This window comes from Aedes aegypti, chromosome 3 (genome assembly GCF_002204515.2).
Source record: "Aedes aegypti strain LVP_AGWG chromosome 3, AaegL5.0 Primary Assembly, whole genome shotgun sequence".
NCBI lineage: Eukaryota > Metazoa > Arthropoda > Insecta > Diptera > Culicidae > Aedes > Aedes aegypti.
The window spans coordinates 311,954,621-311,974,307 of NC_035109.1; the positions used below are offsets into that span (position 1 = coordinate 311,954,621).

At 40.2% G+C, this 19,687-nt stretch overlaps 1 protein-coding gene across 1 annotated transcript; it reads right to left on the bottom strand.

Annotated features, from left to right (window-relative positions):
• Positions 1 to 5,509: 5,509 nt before the first annotated feature.
• Positions 5,510 to 19,561, bottom strand: LOC5569780 (retinoid-inducible serine carboxypeptidase). Its single transcript, XM_001658672.2, has 4 exons — positions 19,341 to 19,561; positions 6,853 to 7,082; positions 6,228 to 6,792; positions 5,510 to 6,058 (listed from the first exon to the last, which is right to left on the bottom strand). Exons 1-4 carry the CDS (start codon positions 19,399 to 19,401, stop codon positions 5,574 to 5,576), a joined length of 1,341 nt encoding a protein of 446 aa, XP_001658722.1. The 5' UTR covers positions 19,402 to 19,561; the 3' UTR covers positions 5,510 to 5,573.
• Positions 19,562 to 19,687: the final 126 nt, after the last annotated feature.

Consider the following 19,687-nt stretch of genomic DNA (forward strand, 5'->3'; position numbering starts at 1 on the left):
ATCAAAGATTCAGAAATGAAGCTAGGAAAAAGACGAAAGGAGTCGACAGAAATGGATGGTGGACACAACAGTGGGCACAACGAAGGATGACCCAGCGGTTAGAGATATAGGAACACAAATTCTTTATAATGTACATAGCGAAGGAATCAGTTAACGTTTTAAATGTTAGAACCAAAAATAGTTAGAGTAGGGATTTTACATGTACCAACAATAATTATTCTAGCAAGCCAAATATGCCTTCTCCGTGTTTTTAATTCAAAAGGATTTAATTAAAAACTCGAATGGTTGGGGCGTATGTACCAGCCTAGCATCATGATACGGTACTTTCTACGTATCCGGGAAATGATGGTTTTCTTGCAATTAGCCTGACGAAGCAAAGTAACGGATGCTTCCTCGTTGCAGTGGTTTGTTGCGTAACTGCAAATAACCAGAAGTCAATTTGCTTTTGTTTGTTTTACCTTGGCCGACAGTGGCGAATTTAAAGTGACATAATTTTACCGCTATGGAGTAAAGCAAACAAACGTGCGCGAGAACTTTTTTACTTACGCAGCTTTCTGGTTTGCTTAGCCCTATAGGCGGCGGGTAATCGTATTGTTTTGCTTAAGTTTTTCATTTCAGCCACACCACAAACCGCGAAGAACGGTGACTCACATGCGGATTTTGTTACGCTCATCGCTCACGGATCGTTAGAACAAGACGACAAGTTCTACCAATTCAGAGAGTGAGTTCCTCGCCAGGGGGTGGAATCAACCCTTTAAAAACCGACCCGCCAAGATGGAAGAGCCTCGGTGTGAAGAAAGTGTACGACGTCCGCAGTTCTGACCGGAGGAGTCCGGTTGCAGTTCTGACGATGTACGACGCGTGCTGTTCTGACGGTCCCCAGTTCTGACGAGGTGTGCCGTTCGTTTTCGACATTTTCGTTCAAAGTTCAGTGGGCATTTTCTGCCAAATTGACGAGCGGGCCAATTCGGGTCGAGAGTGTTTGGTAGTGATATAAGGTGGATAAAGTATAGGTGGATAAAGTATATTTCGGGAAATTGGTGGAACCACCCACATACGCTATCAGAATCGAGGGTAAAGTGAAAGTGTCTCAATCGATTCCTTAAGAACGATTCTAAGGGTGGAAAGCTAGTGAATTGTGACGACCTTTTAGTAATAAATGAAATTGTTAGAAGAAAACAGAGTGATCAATATTCCGAAAAAAACCAGTGACCAAGCCGGGGGGGGCGCTACATATTGATATGAAATATGAATCGTTCATTAATAACGTCACGCTTATACAGGGCGGGGATACTTCTCTATTGAGTGATGAACAATACATTAAGCATGGGTATACCCTTTCGCTTAAACTATTCTTCGTATTTAGTAGGAATGTTCGGGTTTCACATATAACAAACCAGAACCAGGTTCTTATTAATTTTCTTCAAACCCGGACCCGAACCGAATAAAAGAAAATTTGGTTTTTATATTTTTTAGTGAAAATACATAAACAGTCAAAGCTAATTTTCCTTTACACGCCAAGGGAGAACGCAAAAAAATACGTAGTTTGTACCCTTTTTGTATGTTGCTTTGGATTTTAGAAAACTAAGTTAATTACATGTTTTGGAAATCATATGATGATTTCGATTATTTTGAGAGTTGCACTTAATGGCATTCAGTAACAGTAATTATCATGGATTGAATTAAAGATAAAATTCACTTCACTTAATAAACTTCTATGTTAGAGACATTCCACGCTCCACTGGGGACGTAAAGCCGTATAAAGCAAGAAAATTAAGATTAATTCAGAGTTTGAATGCTAGTAATGCTTTTAGCAAAATACTTCGACTGTTATAAATAATCTATCGAGTGCGCAGAGTTAGGAACCTGAATGCGCAGAATAAGGAGCATTGCAAAAATGAGTGCGCAGAGTTAGGAACACGGACACCCTTGAGAAAAATTAAAAATTTGCAATAAAAATCATTACTTAGTGAAGCTTTTATATTTTTTCCTTATACATGAAATCAATAAGTATTTGCTCCCAAAATTTCAGAGGATTGTGTTTTGTTTTCAATTAATTACAACTGTTTGAAATTTGAAAATCCTTAAGTGCGCAGAGTATGGGGCCTTCACGGTAATTGCTCCTGTGCTCACTTGATCAAAAATAATGCATCATTGATTCAAATCATTTCAAAGCAAACTGCATACTCTAGACTTCGGTAAGCATACATACAGTGTACAATAACGGTTTTCAGTTGAAGGTGTCTGCGATTGAGCCTCCTGGTGATTTCATTGATGTTCCTGGGCGTAGAATCTCCCACAGGTTATCACCCTTATTCTTGTTTACGGCGTATCCAACTTTCAATAGAATCATATTCGTTCGAATCCGTGTCCCAAAATATTTTGCTGACGTAAACGGGACGGCGAAACGATTTTTGATCGAAAGTGAATTCAAACGTCAGCAAGAATAGGGAAATATAATCGTGCCTGCAATATACAAAAGCTAAAAATGGTAACGTCGACAAAGAACGTTCTCAGTCAATAACAGTAGAAGTGCTGTTAGAACACTAAGCTGATAAACAGATTTTGTATCAATGAGGACGTAATACCAAGGAGAACAGAAGGAGAAAAATTAGTTGGTGTATCTATCATGAGTGAAAACTAATAATTTTTTGAGTAACATAAATCGTTAAAAGATTACCTATATCTGTGAAAAAAATAGTTTAGTTCAAAATGTATAACTTATATGTGACGTTACTGGTCGAACTTGACCATCCAGGCATAATAGAACTTGCTTATCGGGTGAAACGGAATTTGAAAGAGAAATTTTGATATGTTTGTTCAAATTGGGGTGCAAATAGAAGCGCGTGTAATATGTCAAAACAACTTTTTCCATGATAATGTGGTAGATCTTTTCCAGACAAGAGATTTTTATTGCCATAAAACATAAGATAAAATATTGTGAAGTATTGAATAACAGTGTGTCGAAGATCAGGGTCCATTCCATAGAACCATGTTCTGAACGTGGCAAGAATATTTGGGCTCCGTGAAATTATCCATGCCTCCACAAGCCCTACAGAGGTGGTGTTTCTGTTCGAGCATAAAGCCAATGTCATGAGCAGCATATTCAATAAAACATCGTGCCATTTGTCTTGTGCCAACATGTCTTCGGAAAAGACAACTGAAACTGTTTGTGGCTGTAATAAAAAGATTACATTACTCAACAACAGCGTAGATGAACAACATGAGTTGAGTTCTGAATATTTAGATGTTTCGGAAGAATCACTCTGTTCACTCAAGATCGTTGAGAAATATTTTCACTTGTCCATTGACGCGCACTTAGTGAAATCGCGATGGAAAGAAAACAGTATTGGTTGCTAGGCCTACCAACAATGTTCGTGACCCATCTACCGCATAGTCCACTTTGTTGAATGAGCCACAAATGATTCAAATAAATGATGCAGTATTTTCACCAAAATGAAAGGATCAAATCAAAGCCTTGTTGGATTGAAAAATTAGGATCGCGCATTCTCCATCTCCTTGTTTTATGAATCAAAGCAACGCAAAGCAAAGGCAATTTTGAAGACTGGTGAAAACCATAAATCGAATTGCTCTGGTTTTTTCAATAATTGACATTTTATTTAACATCCGTTGAACGATCCAAATCCGACTCAGGTGACTGTTTCTGATTCGGAATAGGATCGTCTAGCAAAAGTAGATGAGGCAATAAATTAAGCTATTTAACCCTCAAAAAGTCCGGCGCTTAATGCGTCTAAACCAAAGCTTCCCAAACACGGATATCGCGACGCACCAGCCGTTCGCAGGATCGCTTTTTCGCGCCGCAAAAACCGAGTTTGGGAAGCGCGGGTCTTCACGGTTCAGGATACAGGTATTAGCAATCTGGCAACTTAAGAATAACTTTATAATTTATCCGGTATTTTACCTGGCTTCTCTTTTGGTCATTTTAGCTTCGATGGTGAAAATTTGTGACAGTCATATAGAATGCATGAATCACAGCCTACCTGATTGGAAAATATTACTACGTATATACGTCCACATGGGTTTTCTTGAAGCATGTTTGTGATTTTAGATTCAATCCGAATGAAACGGTATTTTTTCGTAATAGCAAAAAATGTTGTATGCAACTCGTTGCAAAACTCGATTTTTTCAGCACTCGTCGTATTTATCCAGCTCGGCGAGCCTCGTTGGATAAATGTACAACTCGTGCTGAAAAAATCATCATTTTGCAACTTGTTGCATAAATAACTATTTTGAAAGTTTTCCACTAATTGGAACCTAGTTTTTTCCGGCTTTTCTTTACGAATTTTCTCAACGTTGGAAAATTTTGTGGAAAACTTTTTCCAGTTAATACTTGTTTCTATTCCTGAGAAAAAAAATTTGCTTTCATTTTCATAAAAAAAACTTTGTTTCTACGATGCTTCTTTCTTGAGTTATGATTTTTCAAAGAAAAGGCTCAAAGTGGCACATTTGCACATTTTTTACAAAATTGGCCACAACTCAAAAACGAAAAAAAAGTACATTTCAAAAATTTCAGCGATTAAAATATATGAAATTATCTTCTCAAAAACATTTTTTTGAAAATTTTCCACGAGTTGGAGCATAGTTTTTCCTGCTTTTCATTACGAATTTTCTCAACGGTTGAAAATTTTGTGGAGAACTTTTTCCAGTTAATATTTTTTTTATTCATGAGAAAATTTGCTTTCATTTTCAAAAAAAAAAAATGTTTCTACGATGCTTCGTTCTTGAGTTATGATATTTCAAAGTAAGTAGTGTCAGAGGAAAACAAAAAATTCCAACTGAGTTTTCCGGAAAAATAAGCGACCCTGAATTTTTCTCAATTTTTTTATTCATATATTGATGAGCTCTGCCTGTGGAAAATGAAAATCTGAGATCCTTCGGCCCACTTTATACGGAAATATAAAAAATCCCCTATTGCTAAAAATCAGTAACTACCCGGTCAACCAGTCAGTGATTTTCGTTAGCGATCGATATCGATTCGTTTTGAATCGTTGGCGATCGTCATCGCTGGACAAAGATCTATAAAGAAATTGTAACACTGGTTGATCGGGTAGAAGAGACTTAAAAAAAATGAAAAAGATAGGGATGTTCAAAAATAAAAATTATAAAAATCAAAAACCAAAATTCATTGATTTGCGAATGAAAATAAATCATTTCCCAAAACGTATTTAGAGCGATTTTAGATAACTGAAAGTGATAGTTAGATCGAAAATAAAAAATTGGGTATTAGAGGGTTAAACCAGCGTTTTATGCAACTTTGGCGACTTAGAGCTAAAAATTGTGACGTGCTGAGATATTTCTGAGAACGGCATAAGATTCCGCGACCCCAAATTTACTAGAGACACATAATTTAATCCTTGAGACACGCAAAAATGTCATTTTTGTAATGCTGTGTTATGGAAGGTGTAAGTTTTTTTTATTTACGCTGGGGACTTGGCCCCTGACTCCCTTGTACATCAATAAAATAAAATAAAATAAAACATTCAGCTAGTACATTATTAGTTGTGTAGAAATATCAATTTATTTATTATTTCCGTTCTATTATTAGTTGAGTGTTAGTCTTCAGGAAAACCGGCGTGCTTCTTGAGAATATAATCCATCAGGACAGGATTATCGGCAGGCACCATGTGTCCCGCTCGCAGCGCCCAGTACATGTGCAATCGTCCATAGCTTTTTTCGTAGCCTTCGAGTGTACCGAGCGGACCGATTCCATTTCGTGGTGCGGCCAGGTACCCATTTCGTCCTTCCCATTGAAGTTTCTCCAGCCACACAACGTTGCCAGCAGTGGCAACAATCAGATCCAACTGTCCGGTGATGACGGCCACTTCCAAACTGGTGCTATTCAGCAGCAATTCCATGACATGCATTGCCGGTTTCATAAAATCGCCAGCCATACTCTGGAACACGGCTCCACCTTGTTTGTTGTACACGGATTCCGCCGGGAGTTGCAGAGTTTCCGCCACTGGGCCACGCATCAAATCTTCCAACATCTGATCACGATCCTCGGAGGCCAGGCGAACTGCACTTTCGAGGGTGGCCTCTAGAAGAAAATGAGAAATGTAAAAATATTTCCTATAACTTTTTTTGCCAAATTTTTCGAACTGAATCATTTATCATTCTGCGTCGCTGGCTCAAAGATCTAGTCCTTAAAGCTTCTGTTTTCTAGTTACTCAATTGCTACCAGCCCTGAAAATATAATAATAACTTACGCTTCATGTCCTTGGCAAACATTGCCAACCGAGATTGCGTGGCCCTAAAGTCTTGCGCGAACAGCACATTGTAGAAATCAATGCCCAGCGTTTCCCGGACGATAACTTCTTCGGTCCGGCCCCACTGCCAGGTGGCGTCCTCGTATTTGCCCTCGTTCAATGTGTGCTCGGTTTGGATGGCGGCCGCCTGAATCTCTCGGTAACCTTTCGTGTCAACGAAACCCATATTGAGCAGGAATTCTCCCCATGAAAGAACGGAATCAATTGGTGACACCCATGGTGCAACAATTCCAATCGACTCCAGCTGGATATCCAGTTCGCCATTCTTGATGGCTTTGTCCAAAACCCACGCGAACTCCGGTGCCATTTTTCCTCCGTAGCTTTCGGCGTAGATGTGCAGCGGAGTGGTCATGAACTCCGGATTCAACCGGTAGAACTCCTTGGTGAACGTGAGCAAATCATCGGCAATCTGGGCGTTGTCCTTCGTTAGAAGGGAAGTACTCTCGACGTAGCTGAATCCCGTTCCGACCGGGTTGTCAATGAAGAGAACGTTGTAGTTTTTGACCTGGAATGGATGCAGTTTTCAATAGGTATTTGAACGTGATTAAATATCAAATTCACCTACCCAAGTGTGATTCCGTGGTTCACCCTCCAGAGTCAGTGGACCCAGTTCTTCGAAATTGCCATACATGGAGGAGGCGCCGGGGCCACCCTGAAGCCATATCAGCAGCGGACGATCGGTGAACTGTTCCACCTCGGCCGTGGTATAGTACAGCCACCAGAACATGTGCGCTCCCTTGCGCACCTCGACGAAGCCCCAGTCCTGCTTTCCGGGACCGTAGCCATCACGGGGTACTGAGTCATAGACAGAGAAGGAATAAATCGGCTATAATGACATTGCATAATAAGTGATAATGAGGACTATTTTTACGCAATCAGGATCACTGATTTTGCCAGACATCTGATTCCTCGATTAGACATGTGAGACAACGTCTCCACATTGTTCCGCTTATCAATTGATTTTGAACTTGATAGTTGAATGGAGTGTGAAAACAACCGAGATAACTTCTACACAGGTTTTACAACTGAATTGACACCTACTGATAACTTGCAATAACGATCCACTCGACTCTTCAATTTGGCAAATTCTAAATGGTCGAACATAGCTTTCAAAATGAGGAATAGAAATTTACTCTTGGTAGAATTTTATGGGGCCTTCCTTAGCCGAATGGTTAGAGTCCACGGCTACAAAGCAAAGCCATGCTGAAGGTGCCTGGGTTCGATTCCCGGTTGGTCCAGAATCTTTTCGTAATAGAAATTTCCTTGATTTCCCTGGGCATAGAGTATAATCGTACCTGCCACACGATATACGAATGCGAAAAATGGTAACTTTGGCATAGAAGGCTCTCAGTTAATAATTGTGGATGTGCTCATAAACACACTAAGCTGAGGAGTAGGCTTTGTCGCAGTGAGAACGTAATGTGAAGAAGAATTTTACAATGATCATTTGATAATAGCTATTTCCACTGACAATTTAAAATGGGCCCTCAAAGTCAGAATAGAGCAAAAGGTTCGTTTACTCCTTTTTATTACTAGGGTAGAAGCACCGGTTTTTGCTAGAGCGCCAATTGTAGTAATAGTAGATTATACACCGTTTTACACAGAAAATTAACATGAAACATTTCTTTGTTATGTGTCATTTCGAGTCGTTCATTCGCATGAACATTCATTTATTCATCCTAATTGATTGAAAATATTGAAGAAAACATTATTTTTTATATTTTCATTTTATATACACCTAATTTGGCCAGGGTATACCGTATTTGGCTACTCTCATAAGAAATCCATGTGATTGGCCAATTTAGGAACCGAAGTTAATAATGTGCCTGAAACTGGTTCTGGTTGCCTATATTAACCAACGCGATTTTCAATGCAAAAAAAAACATATTTAAAACCTGGATCCAAACTGGCGCGGTAAATGGCTGGGCATGGCGTACCATTGGTACCTCGCGTACCTGCAGGAATAAAATAGACTCCTTTGTGCGATCCTTAGCCTCTTACCCAGCAACTCCTATCCCTACCTCCTCGTGGTACTGGCCGGGGTACGAGTAACCTTGGGGAAGATCGGGTAACCAACCCCCGGTGGGAACTTTGGTCGTATGCTGACAGGGAAGGGGGGGTTTGCTTTTGCCTTTGCAAACCTGGAGCGTCTGTACTCCATGTTGGGAGCGGCTCACAACAGCGTCTGTTCCCCATGTCAGGGGCGGCTGATCATCGTCCGAGTGCCAGAGAAGGACTCTAAGCTAAACTGCGCACTATGGCCCTCCGAACATTTAGGGGGAATGATCCTCCAGAAATCTAGAGGGTTGGTGTCAGGCCCTGCAAGGCAACCGTAAAAACACATCAGCACAGGAACGTCAACGAGAGAATACGGACCGGAACAATCGGCAAAGACCACAGCGACGGAAATGGACTAGCGATTGGAATCTCGGTACGTGGAACTGCAAATCTCTCAACTTCATTGGAAGTACTCGCATACTCTCCGCTGTACTGAAGACCCGCGGTTTCGACATCGTAGCGCTGCAGGAGGTGTACTGGACAGGAGCATTGGTGCGAACGTTTAGAGGTAATCATACCATCTACCAGAGCTGCGGCAACACACGCGAGCTGGGAACAGCTTTCATAGTGATGGGTGATATGCAAAGGCGCGTGATCGGATGGTGGCCGATCAATGAACGAATGTACAAGTTAAGAATCAAAGGCCGATTCTTTAACTTCAGCATAATCAACGTACATAGCCCTCACTCCGGAAGCACTGATGATGACAAGGATGCATTTTACGCGCAGCTCGAACGCGAGTACGACCGCGGCCCAAGCCACGACGTCAAGATCATCATAGGAGATTTGAACGCTCAGGTTGGCCAGGAGGAGGAGTTCAGACCGACGATTGGAAAGTTCAGCGCCCACCGGCTGACGAACGAGAACGGCCTACGACTGATAGATTTTGCCGCCTCCAAGAATATGGCCATTCGTAGCACCTATTTCCAGCACAGCCTCCCCTATCGGTACACTTGGAGATCACCTCAGCAGACAGAATCGCAAATCGACCACGTTTTGATCGATGGACGGCACTTCTCCGACATAACCGACGTCAGAACCTATCGTGCGCTAACATTGACTCCAACCACTACCTGGTGATGGTGAAACTGCGCCCAAAACTATCCGTCATCAACAATGTACGGTACCGACGCCCGCCCCGGTAATATCTAGCGGCTGAAACAACCGGATGTCGCCAATGCGTACGCGCAGCATCTTGAGGCAGCGTTGCCGGATGAGGGCGAGCTCGATATGGCCCCTCTTGAGGACTGCTGGAGGACAGTCAAAGCAGCCATTAACGACGCTGCCGAAAGCATTGTCGGATATGTGGAAGAACGGAGCTTAAGAAACGATTGGTTCGACGAGGAGTGCCAGGAGGTTTTAGAGGAGAAGAATGCAGCGCGGGCTGCAATGCTGCAGCATGGTACGCGGCAAAACGTGGAACGATACAGACTGAAGCGAAAACAGCAAACCCGCCTATTCCGGGACTAAAAGCGCCGCCCAGAAGAGGTGGAATGCCAAGAGATGGAGTTGCTGTACCGTTCTCAAGAAACGCGGAAGTTCTATCAGAAGCTCAACACATCCCGCAAAGGCTTCGTGCCGCGAGCTGAGATGTGCCGGGATAAGGATGGGAGCATCTTGACGGACGGACGCGAGGTGATCGAAAGGTGGAAGCAGCACTACGATGAACACCTGAATGGTGCTGAGAACACAGGCACAGAAGGTCAGGACAGCGAAGGCGATGGCTACGTCAGCACAGCGGACAGCGGAAACCAACCAGCTCCCACGATGGGGGAAGTTAAGGGTGCCATTCAACAGCTCAAGAACAACAAGGCCGCTGGCAAGGATGGTATCGGAGCCGAACTCATCAAGATGAGCACGGACAGGTTGGCCGCTTGTCTGCATCGGCTGATAGTCAGAATCTGGGAAACGGAACAACTATCGGAGGAGTGGAAGCAAGGCGTTATATGCCCTATCTACAAAAAGGGCGACAAACTGGAGTGTGAAAATTATCGTGCAATCACCATCCTAAACGCCGCCTACAAAGTGCTATCCCAGACTCTCTTCCGTCGTCTATCACCTATAGCAAACGAGTTCGTGGGAAGTTATCAAGCAGGTTTCATCGACGGCCGCTCGACAACGGACCAGATCTTTTCCGTGCGGCAAATCCTCCAGAAATGCCGTGAGTACCAGGTCCCTACACACCATTTGTTCATCGATTTCAAGGCGGCATACGATAGTATCGACCGCGTAGAGCTATGGAAAATCATGGACGAGAACAGCTTTCCCGGGAAGCTCACAAGATTGATCAGAGCAACGATGAACGGTGTGCAAAACTGCGTGAAGATCTCGGGCGAACACTCCAGTTCGTTCGAGTCTCGGCGGGGACTACGACAGGGCGATGGACTTTCGTGCCTGTTGTTCAATATTGCGCTTGAAGGTGTCATGCGGAGAGCCGGACTTAACAGTCGAGGCACGATTTTCACGAGATCCGGACAATTTGTTTGCTTCGCGGACGACATGGATATTATTGAGAGAAAATTTGAAACGGTGGCAGATTTGTTCACCCGCCTGAAACGCGAAGCAACAAGAGTCGGGCTAATGGTGAATGCGTTGAAAACAAAGTACATGCTGGTTGGCGGAACTGAGCGCGACAGGACCCGCCTAGGAAGCAGTGTTACGATAGACGGAGATACCTTCGAGGTGGTGGGCAAGTTCGTCTACCTCGGATCCTTGTTGACGGCTGACAACAATGTTAATCGGGAAATACGAAGGAGCATCATCAGCGGAAGTCGTGCCTACTATGGGCTCCAGAAGAAATTGCGGTCAAGAAAGATTCACCCCCGTACCAAATGTACGATGTACAAAACGCTCATAAGACCGGTAGTCCTCTACGGGCATGAGGCGTGGACTATGCTCGAGGAGGACTTGCAAGCTCTAGGGGTTTTCGAACGCCGAGTGCTAAGGACGATCTTCGGCGGCGTACAGGAGAACGGCGTGTGGCGGCGGAGGATGAACCACGAGCTCGCTCAACTCTACGGCGAACCCAGTATCGTGAAGGTAGCTAAAGCTAGAAGGATACGCTGGGCAGGGCATGTTGCAAGAATGCCGGACAACAACCCTGTAAAGATGGTGTTCGCTACGAATCCGGTCGGAACAAGAAGGTGCGTGGGTGGGTCACAGTCGAGGATGGAGAGAAGCGGCCATGAACCGAGTGAATTGGCGAAATGTTGTTGGCGAGGCTTTATCAAGATAATTGATGTAAAGTCAAATAAGTAAGTAAGTAAGTAATCCAAACTAAAAAAAGATCCTAACTTTTTTGTTTATCGTAATCATCGACTTTATGGGGCATGTGGGGGAGTTGCAATCATCATTCATAGGCGTATAAAACATCAACTGTTTTCGTCATTTGAAACTAAAGTTTTTGAAACTTTAGGTGTTTCTGTTGAAACACAGTTTGGTAAATATACTTTCATAGCTGCTCATTTGCCTTTTCAATGCTCTGGACAGCAAGTTAATTTGCTCAAAACTGACTTGCGAAAATTGACTCGCAATAAGTCAAAAAATTTTGTCATTGGTGACTTTAATGCCAAACATCGGTCATGGAATAATTCTCAAAGTAATTCCAACGGCAGAATTTTATTTGATGAGTGCTCTTCAGGATATTTCTCAATTCAATACCCTGATAGCCCTATGTTTTTCCTCTTCTAGAAATCCATCTACGATTGACTTGGACTTAACCAACTCTAGTCATCTTTGTAGCCAATTAGTTACTCATGCTGATTTTGATTCTGATCATGTCCCTGTTACATTTCAAATATCCCATGAAGCGATTCTCAATCCTATCAGCTCCACTTTCATTTATTTTCGAGTCGACTGGAATATATATGAAACATTTATTGACTCTAATCTTAATGTTAATATTCCTTTACAAACAAAGCTTGATATTGACAATGCTCTTGAAACTTTAATAAATTCCATTGTTGAAGCCAGGAGCATTGCAATTCCAAAATGTGAAGTAAAATTTGAATCCGTGATTATGGACGATGATCTTAAACTCTTGATCCGTCTCTAAAACGTGAGGCGATGGCAATTTCAACGCACTCGCGATCCTGCTATGAAAATTATATGGCAAGATTTGCAGAAAGAAATCAAGAACAATTAGGAAACAAAAATTTTGAAAATAAAATTTCTCAATTGGACCCTAGCTCTAAGCCCTTTTGGAAATTATCTTAAATCTTGAAAAAACCTCAGAAGCCAATACCGGCATTGAAAGAGGAAAACAAATTATTACTAACTAATTGCGAAAAAGCTCAAAAACTTGCTATGCAGTTTGAAAGTGCGCACAATTTTAATTTAGGACTTAAAGACAATTTACACCGTCTTCAGCCAAAGGCTGCACAGACTGAACGATCACTAACATTAGGCAACGGACAACACATAACACCCAGTAGCCCAGTGATGAATGTTTCGTTTGACGAAAAGTTTCCACCGACCGGAGTGGGAATCGAATCCACACCCCGTGACACAATACGCCTAAACAACTGACGCCGCTAACCGCAATGCCACGAAGCCCACTTACTAGTCTAATTGAAAATCAAGTTACTGAGGACTTCGAAAATATTCTCAATCAAGAGAACGTTTTCGAAAATGCCTGTGAGACTGATTTGGAAGAAGTGACAACTATTATTAAAAAAATCAAAAATATGAAAGCTCCTGGTGATGATGGAATTTTCCACATCCTCATCAAGAAACTTCCAGAAAGTAGCTTGTCATTTTAGTTGATATATTCAACAAATGTTTTCAGTTAGCATATTTTCCTGACAAATGGAAAAATGCTAAGGTTGTTCCAATTTTAAAACTAGACAAAAATCCTGCAGAAGCTACTAGCTATCGTCCAATCAGTTTGCTTTCCTACATCAGTAAACTTTTTGAAAATGTTATTTTGAACAGAATGATGGCCCACATCAACGAAAATTCAATTTTTACCAATGAACAGTTCGGATTCCGCCATGGACATTCGACCACTCATCAACTTTTACGTGTAACAAATTTGATTCGTTCCAACAAATCTGAAGGCTACTCTACTGGTCTTGCTCTTCTAGACATAGAAAAAGCATTCGACAGTGTTTGGCATGAAGGTTTGATTGTAAAATTGAAAAACTTTAATTTTCCAACATCCATTGTTAGAATAATTCAAAGTTATCTGTCAAATCGTACACTTCAGGTTAATTATCAGAACTCCAGATCTGAAAGACTTCCTGTAAGAGCTGGTGTTCCCCAAGGCAGCATTTTGGGACCAATATTATACAATATTTTCACATCTGACTTACCTGAGTTACATAGGCATAGGCCTCTCCGCCAAAGGACGAAGCCTGCGTGTCATCTGTAGTCGATTGCAAAAAAGTTTGGATATTTTTTCTTCATACTTGCAAAAATAGAAGATTTCTCCTAATGCTTCCAAAACTCAACTAATAATATTCCCACATAAACCGAAAGCTCTTTATTTGAAACCTTCAAGTAGACATGTTGTCACGATGAGAGGGGTTCCAATAAATTGGTCAGATATCGGTCATGCTAAATTTCAACTTTTCAAATCCCCTCCCTCCCCCTTCGTCGCGTTTTTTGTATGAGTCCTCCGAAAATTTCGTCACACTTGACTTGATCTCCTCCCCTTCCTCTTGGAACGTGATATAATTTGTACATGACACTCAACAAATCGTAATAACTTAACGATGTGAAACTTTGAGTTGCGTTACATTTCCCATGTATAAAATGTTATTATACTTCCGCTTGAGATCGTTGACCTGCATAACAATTCCAAAGCAATTACCACAATGAAAAATCAAATCCAACCACAAGACACACACGTTGAGACTAATGATTTCTGATACTCTTCATCTATCTAATATTCTACAAAGAATTTGATTTTCGGTGATGGTCAAGGAACGAGGTACGTTGTTAAAAGGTCTTCAAACAAAACCAACAAACATTAAACAAATTAGTGAGCCTTTGCAAAAACAATCAACGAAATGTCTGACTTTGGAATAGGTGGTGATAGGTAACTAGATTATTACCATCGGATCTGTCAATATTCTGGGTAAGAACAGGAATATTTCGTTTGAAATAATTCATCAATCTGTTATACAAATACTCAGTTTACGCAGCTTTAAGTGAATACCCCTAATAACGAAAAGCCTCAATAGAGATCTTTTGGCGTCAACAGAAAGATTTTAATCTCTACTTTATGGGAAAAATATAAAAAGAGTGATAAAACTATTGTTTAGCATAAACTCGCTTGATCCACTATTGGTACACGAGTTCCAGTAGTTGCGATAGTGCTAGTAGTAGGCGTCCGGGAATGATACAAGGGAATTTGGCAAATCGTCTAAACTAGAGGCGATCAATCCACCAAAAATAGCACATGTCGTTATTATCGAAAAATGTACGTTTTATTTCATAGTCCAATCCTGGGGGATGCGAAATGGAAATCAACAAGCAGCCGGGCTGCTGCCAATCTTAAATTTTCGCAAGAATGATCTGAGTGTGAGAAATGTACGGTCATGATTGCGGCACGCTAAAAAATGTTGTATAATTTATATAACACAAAGACCACCAACTGTTAAGAAAAGTTGTACTTGGTCTAAATTATGCATGAGAATTTTACAACTTTCCTGAAATATGTTTCTAACTAACATACACGCAGTGAACTGGACTATCGAAATTCATACATTATTCCTTATGGAAGGTGGAACGATTATTGCAGTGCGAGCGCTTTATATACCGTTCCAGCATCACTTCAAATCAAGGCGTCGATAGGTGCGTGGTTGCCGATGTAGGTTGCCACGTAAACATTTTTTGTATTCAAATTTTTGTTTCATAAGGCAAATCTATGAATTCCAACCCGATTCCTTGTGGCGAGTTTTCATAAGGGGTTCTTATGTATTTCGATAGTCCATTTACCTGAGTGTACGGCAAGTAACTTTCTGATTTAGCATATTTATTGGGCTAAATGTCTACACCAAAATGATGGAGATTTGTGTGGAGTATTTTAAGGGTGAACTTTTACTGTGGTTTGCTGCGAGACAACCAAACAAACAACGGTTAGCACTCGTGGAAAAGTTTGTGTTCAATTTGAACAACCGAAATGTTCGAGACCGCACCCCCTAGGTCCAATCTACTGGTACATTACAACCATTACCGTGAAGGCCCCATACTCTGCGCACTTAAGGATTTTCAAATTTCAAACAGTTGTAATTAATTGAAAACAAAACACAATCCTCTGAAATTTTGGGAGCAAATACTTATTGATTTCATGTATAAGGAAAAAATATAAAAGCTTCACTAAGTAATGATTTTTATTGCAAATTTTTAATTTTTCTCAAGGGTGTCCGTGTTCCTAACTCTGCGCACTCATTTTTGCAATGCTCCTTATTCTGCGCATTCAGGTTCCTAACTCTGCGCACTCGATAGATTATTTATAACAGTCGAAGTATTTTGCTAAAAGCATTACTAGCATTCAAACTCTGAATTAATCTTAATTTTCTTGCTTTATACGGCTTTACGTCCCCAGTGGAGCGTGGAATGTCTCTAACATAGAAGTTTATTAAGTGAAGTGAATTTTATCTTTAATTCAATCCATGATAATTACTGTTACTGAATGCCATTAAGTGCAACTCTCAAAATAATCGAAATCATCATATGATTTCCAAAACATGTAATTAACTTAGTTTTCTAAAATCCAAAGCAACATACAAAAAGGGTACAAACTACGTATTTTTTTGCGTTCTCCCTTGGCGTGTAAAGGAAAATTAGCTTTGACTGTTTATGTATTTTCACTAAAAAATATAAAAACCAAATTTTCTTTTATTCGGTTCGGGTCCGGGTTTGAAGAAAATTAATAAGAACCTGGTTCTGGTTTGTTATATGTGAAACCCGAACATTCCTACTAAATACGAAGAATAGTTTAAGCGAAAGGGTATACCCATGCTTAATGTATTGTTCATCACTCAATAGAGAAGTATCCCCGCCCTGTATAAGCGTGACGTTATTAATGAACGATTCATATTTCATATCAATAACAGTACTTTATTGGCGTTTCTATATAGCTAATACGATTAAACATCGATGTTCCATTACTCGATATTGACTCATGAAACTATACAAAAAATCAAAATTATTCTATTGCATGGTTAGGGAGCATTCAAAAATTACGTACATCGTTCAGGGAAGGAGGAGTCTACGAAAATGTGACAATGCATCCATTAGGTACTGTTAAAATCGCGACAGAGGATTGAGGGGACGGAGTGTAGAAATCCTTAAAATATGTTGGACGTCATTTTTTAATCTTCCCTTACTATGATGATCCCCTTAAACAATTTACCAAAGCATTTCCAATCCATATCTCGATGGTGTCGACAAGTCGATGGTTCCCTTCAATATCGACCTCTGAAGGGTTGATTGTATGTTGAAAATGACGTTTTATAACTGCTGCGCATAGTAAGGGACATAGTTGAAAAATGGTTCCTTACTATGCGCACTTAAGAAGAACTAAAAAAGGAAGAGAAAATAAGGTGCACTTTACCAGTGATGATTGCTCGATAAATAAACTAGTGCCTACATACTAAAAATCTGAAATATATTCTCTTTAACTTGATTCAAATGACTTAAGTGATGAGGTACTCCCTTAGCATTTTTGCTAACGAGCAGTCAATTTGGACGTTTTTCAATCTTTTTAAAGCTATTTTATTTTTTATTAAAGTAATAAACGTAATTTGTCAAGAAAATTCTTCGCGTACTTTTTTATTACTATTGTATCAATATATGGATAACAAATTTTAAACAAAAATTCAAATGATTTACCAGATTTTGGTGGATTTTGGTAAAAGTGCGCAGAGTTAGGAGCTGCGCAGAGTTAGGGGCCCTCACGGTAGTACCAGCATCCTATAATATTTCCAAGTAGCAGTTTTTTTTTTGCAAAACTAAGTAAAAACGTTAAATTTTGAAGGCTTTTTTCGCACGATCAGGTATTATTTCGCAAAATACAAAGATAATATGTGGATTTTAATCTATTTGGAAATTTGTGCGTGGGATAATAATTATATTATATATCATATATTATATGGCTCGAAATTTTGCCCCACCAAGGCCAAGAATAATTATCAATCATTTATGCATTAACCAATAAACCTCAAAGCATCTTTATGGTACGTTTAAAAACGGCCTTACATAAAAAATCTAATAGTTTTTCATTTTTATTTTGTTCTATGCAATGGAAGTTGGAATTAATTATCACGTCTCAAAACAACAAATAGCCATAACTATTCCAAATCTCAATCGATTTCTATAATATTTGGAGATAAAATCTTTTACTTGCATAGCATAGCCTCAACCTTGAATCATGAACCACCATGACATTTATAACATTTGTTTTGAATTGAGCGAGAAATCCTTAAAAGAAACTTTTGCTCCACTCGAACTTTTGCCCCCACTTCACTCTATAGTACTATAAATGCTCAAGCCTTTGTTGAGGCAATGCAATCAAGCAAGTTCAATGCCCATAACTGCATATACAGTCAGTGACAAAAGTTAGTAATTAAATGCGGTTTTTTTTCATACAAAATGCCCAAGTTTGAGGCTCTCTTCTCTGGTTCTGTTAGCCCGAATTGGCTGAAATTTGAATGAGAAACTACAAATAACTGGAAGTTTTACCTACAGTGGAATCATTATTGTTTATGTCTTTCACTACTGAACTGCGAAGTGTGGCTTCATAAGTGCAAAAATGGTTGGTTTCTTCGGAGCACTTATTCTTTGGACTGCGAGGAACAACTCCGACACCTTCTCGTTTTGATGCATTCGTGCAGCACTTTCATTAGCATTTCCGCACTTGTAAAAAATTCTGTGGTGAAAGAAATACGTAATGCATTTCATTCATTTTCCTAAGAGTTTCAGAGGGTTGTTCAAAGACAAAAAAAGTAACCGAGCGATTTTTTAAATTAACTTGAAACAGGTAAGTTGTAGAACATTGGCGTGAAAGTGAACAACTTTGCAGAACTGACCAACCACCTGCAACCTACCTTTTTTTTAATTTAATAATTTAAAAATCTTGTGATTACTTACTTTTGTTTTTGAACAACGCTCTGAAACTATGGGCAATAACTGCAATGAATGAATGCCCTACTAGCAAATCTTCAAGTATTTGTAATTCTTCATTTTCTCCTTTTTCATTACGTCAACACTGAGATAAAGCCTTCTTCTCAGCATAGTGTTCTTATGAGCATATCCAACAGTTATTGATTGAGGGTTGTCTTTGCCAAAGTTGCCATTTTCTCATTCGTATATCGTGTGGCAGGTACCATGATACTCTATACCCAGGGAAATCAAGGAAATTTCCATTACGAAAAGATCGCGGACCAACCGGGAATCGAACCCAGACACTTTCAGCATCAGTCACATTGAGATTATACATGAGCCTCGTAATGTAGTAGCAATGAAATATCTATCAGAATTATTTTCTGACTATTTACCTAGTATACAATACGAGTTGTACAAAATTTCAGCCTCAAATAAGCAAATTTTAGTTTCTATACTGCCATAAAATGCATACTTGGTATTCCATTTACTCAATGCCTACTTTTGTCGAATGTTACAAATATGCAAGTATGGGCAGTATAGATGTTACTTAAGGGCAAATGTGCATTATCAATGTTGCTTCTATTTTAAATTAGTGCATTGATTTTATGTTTGCGGTTATGTGTGGGTATCTCTCGAAATTTGTTGTTCTCAAGAGCACTTTGGTCAAATCACAACTCATTCAAATGCCTTTGTTATTGAGAAATGAAACTGCATCACGCATGAGCTCACCATAGAACTTTCACTCTCTTTAATCTGACTAAGTTATATTGGAATTTGCCAAATCGTTAGCATGGTGGCGTCAATTGGTGATCCACTTTATTACAGAACACCGAAAAAGGTACAAATAGAACAAGCAAACGTAAAAAAGCGACATTAAATCACCTCCTCGGCAGGCTCCGAGTAGCACAAACAGCACCACCGCACTTTTCAACGACATCAGCATCGTTAGAGACTCCTCCTTTGCGATAACGCAAACTCCTGTAGGGTTTCAAGCACTTAATCTACGTCACAGTACAGTTTAAAACACTTCACCGAACGAGCAATTTTAGCGGAACTACAACACTTTGCCACCGATTACCGTAGCCGGCAGGTGACTGGAGTTCCCGCGAGGCGTGATAATTGTTTTTATACCCAAAAACCCTAACAGTACCGGGGTGCAAATACATGTGTGCAGCTTTTTGGCCGCGCATCTTCACTTCAAACCCATATCAGCGACAAAAAATGTTAAG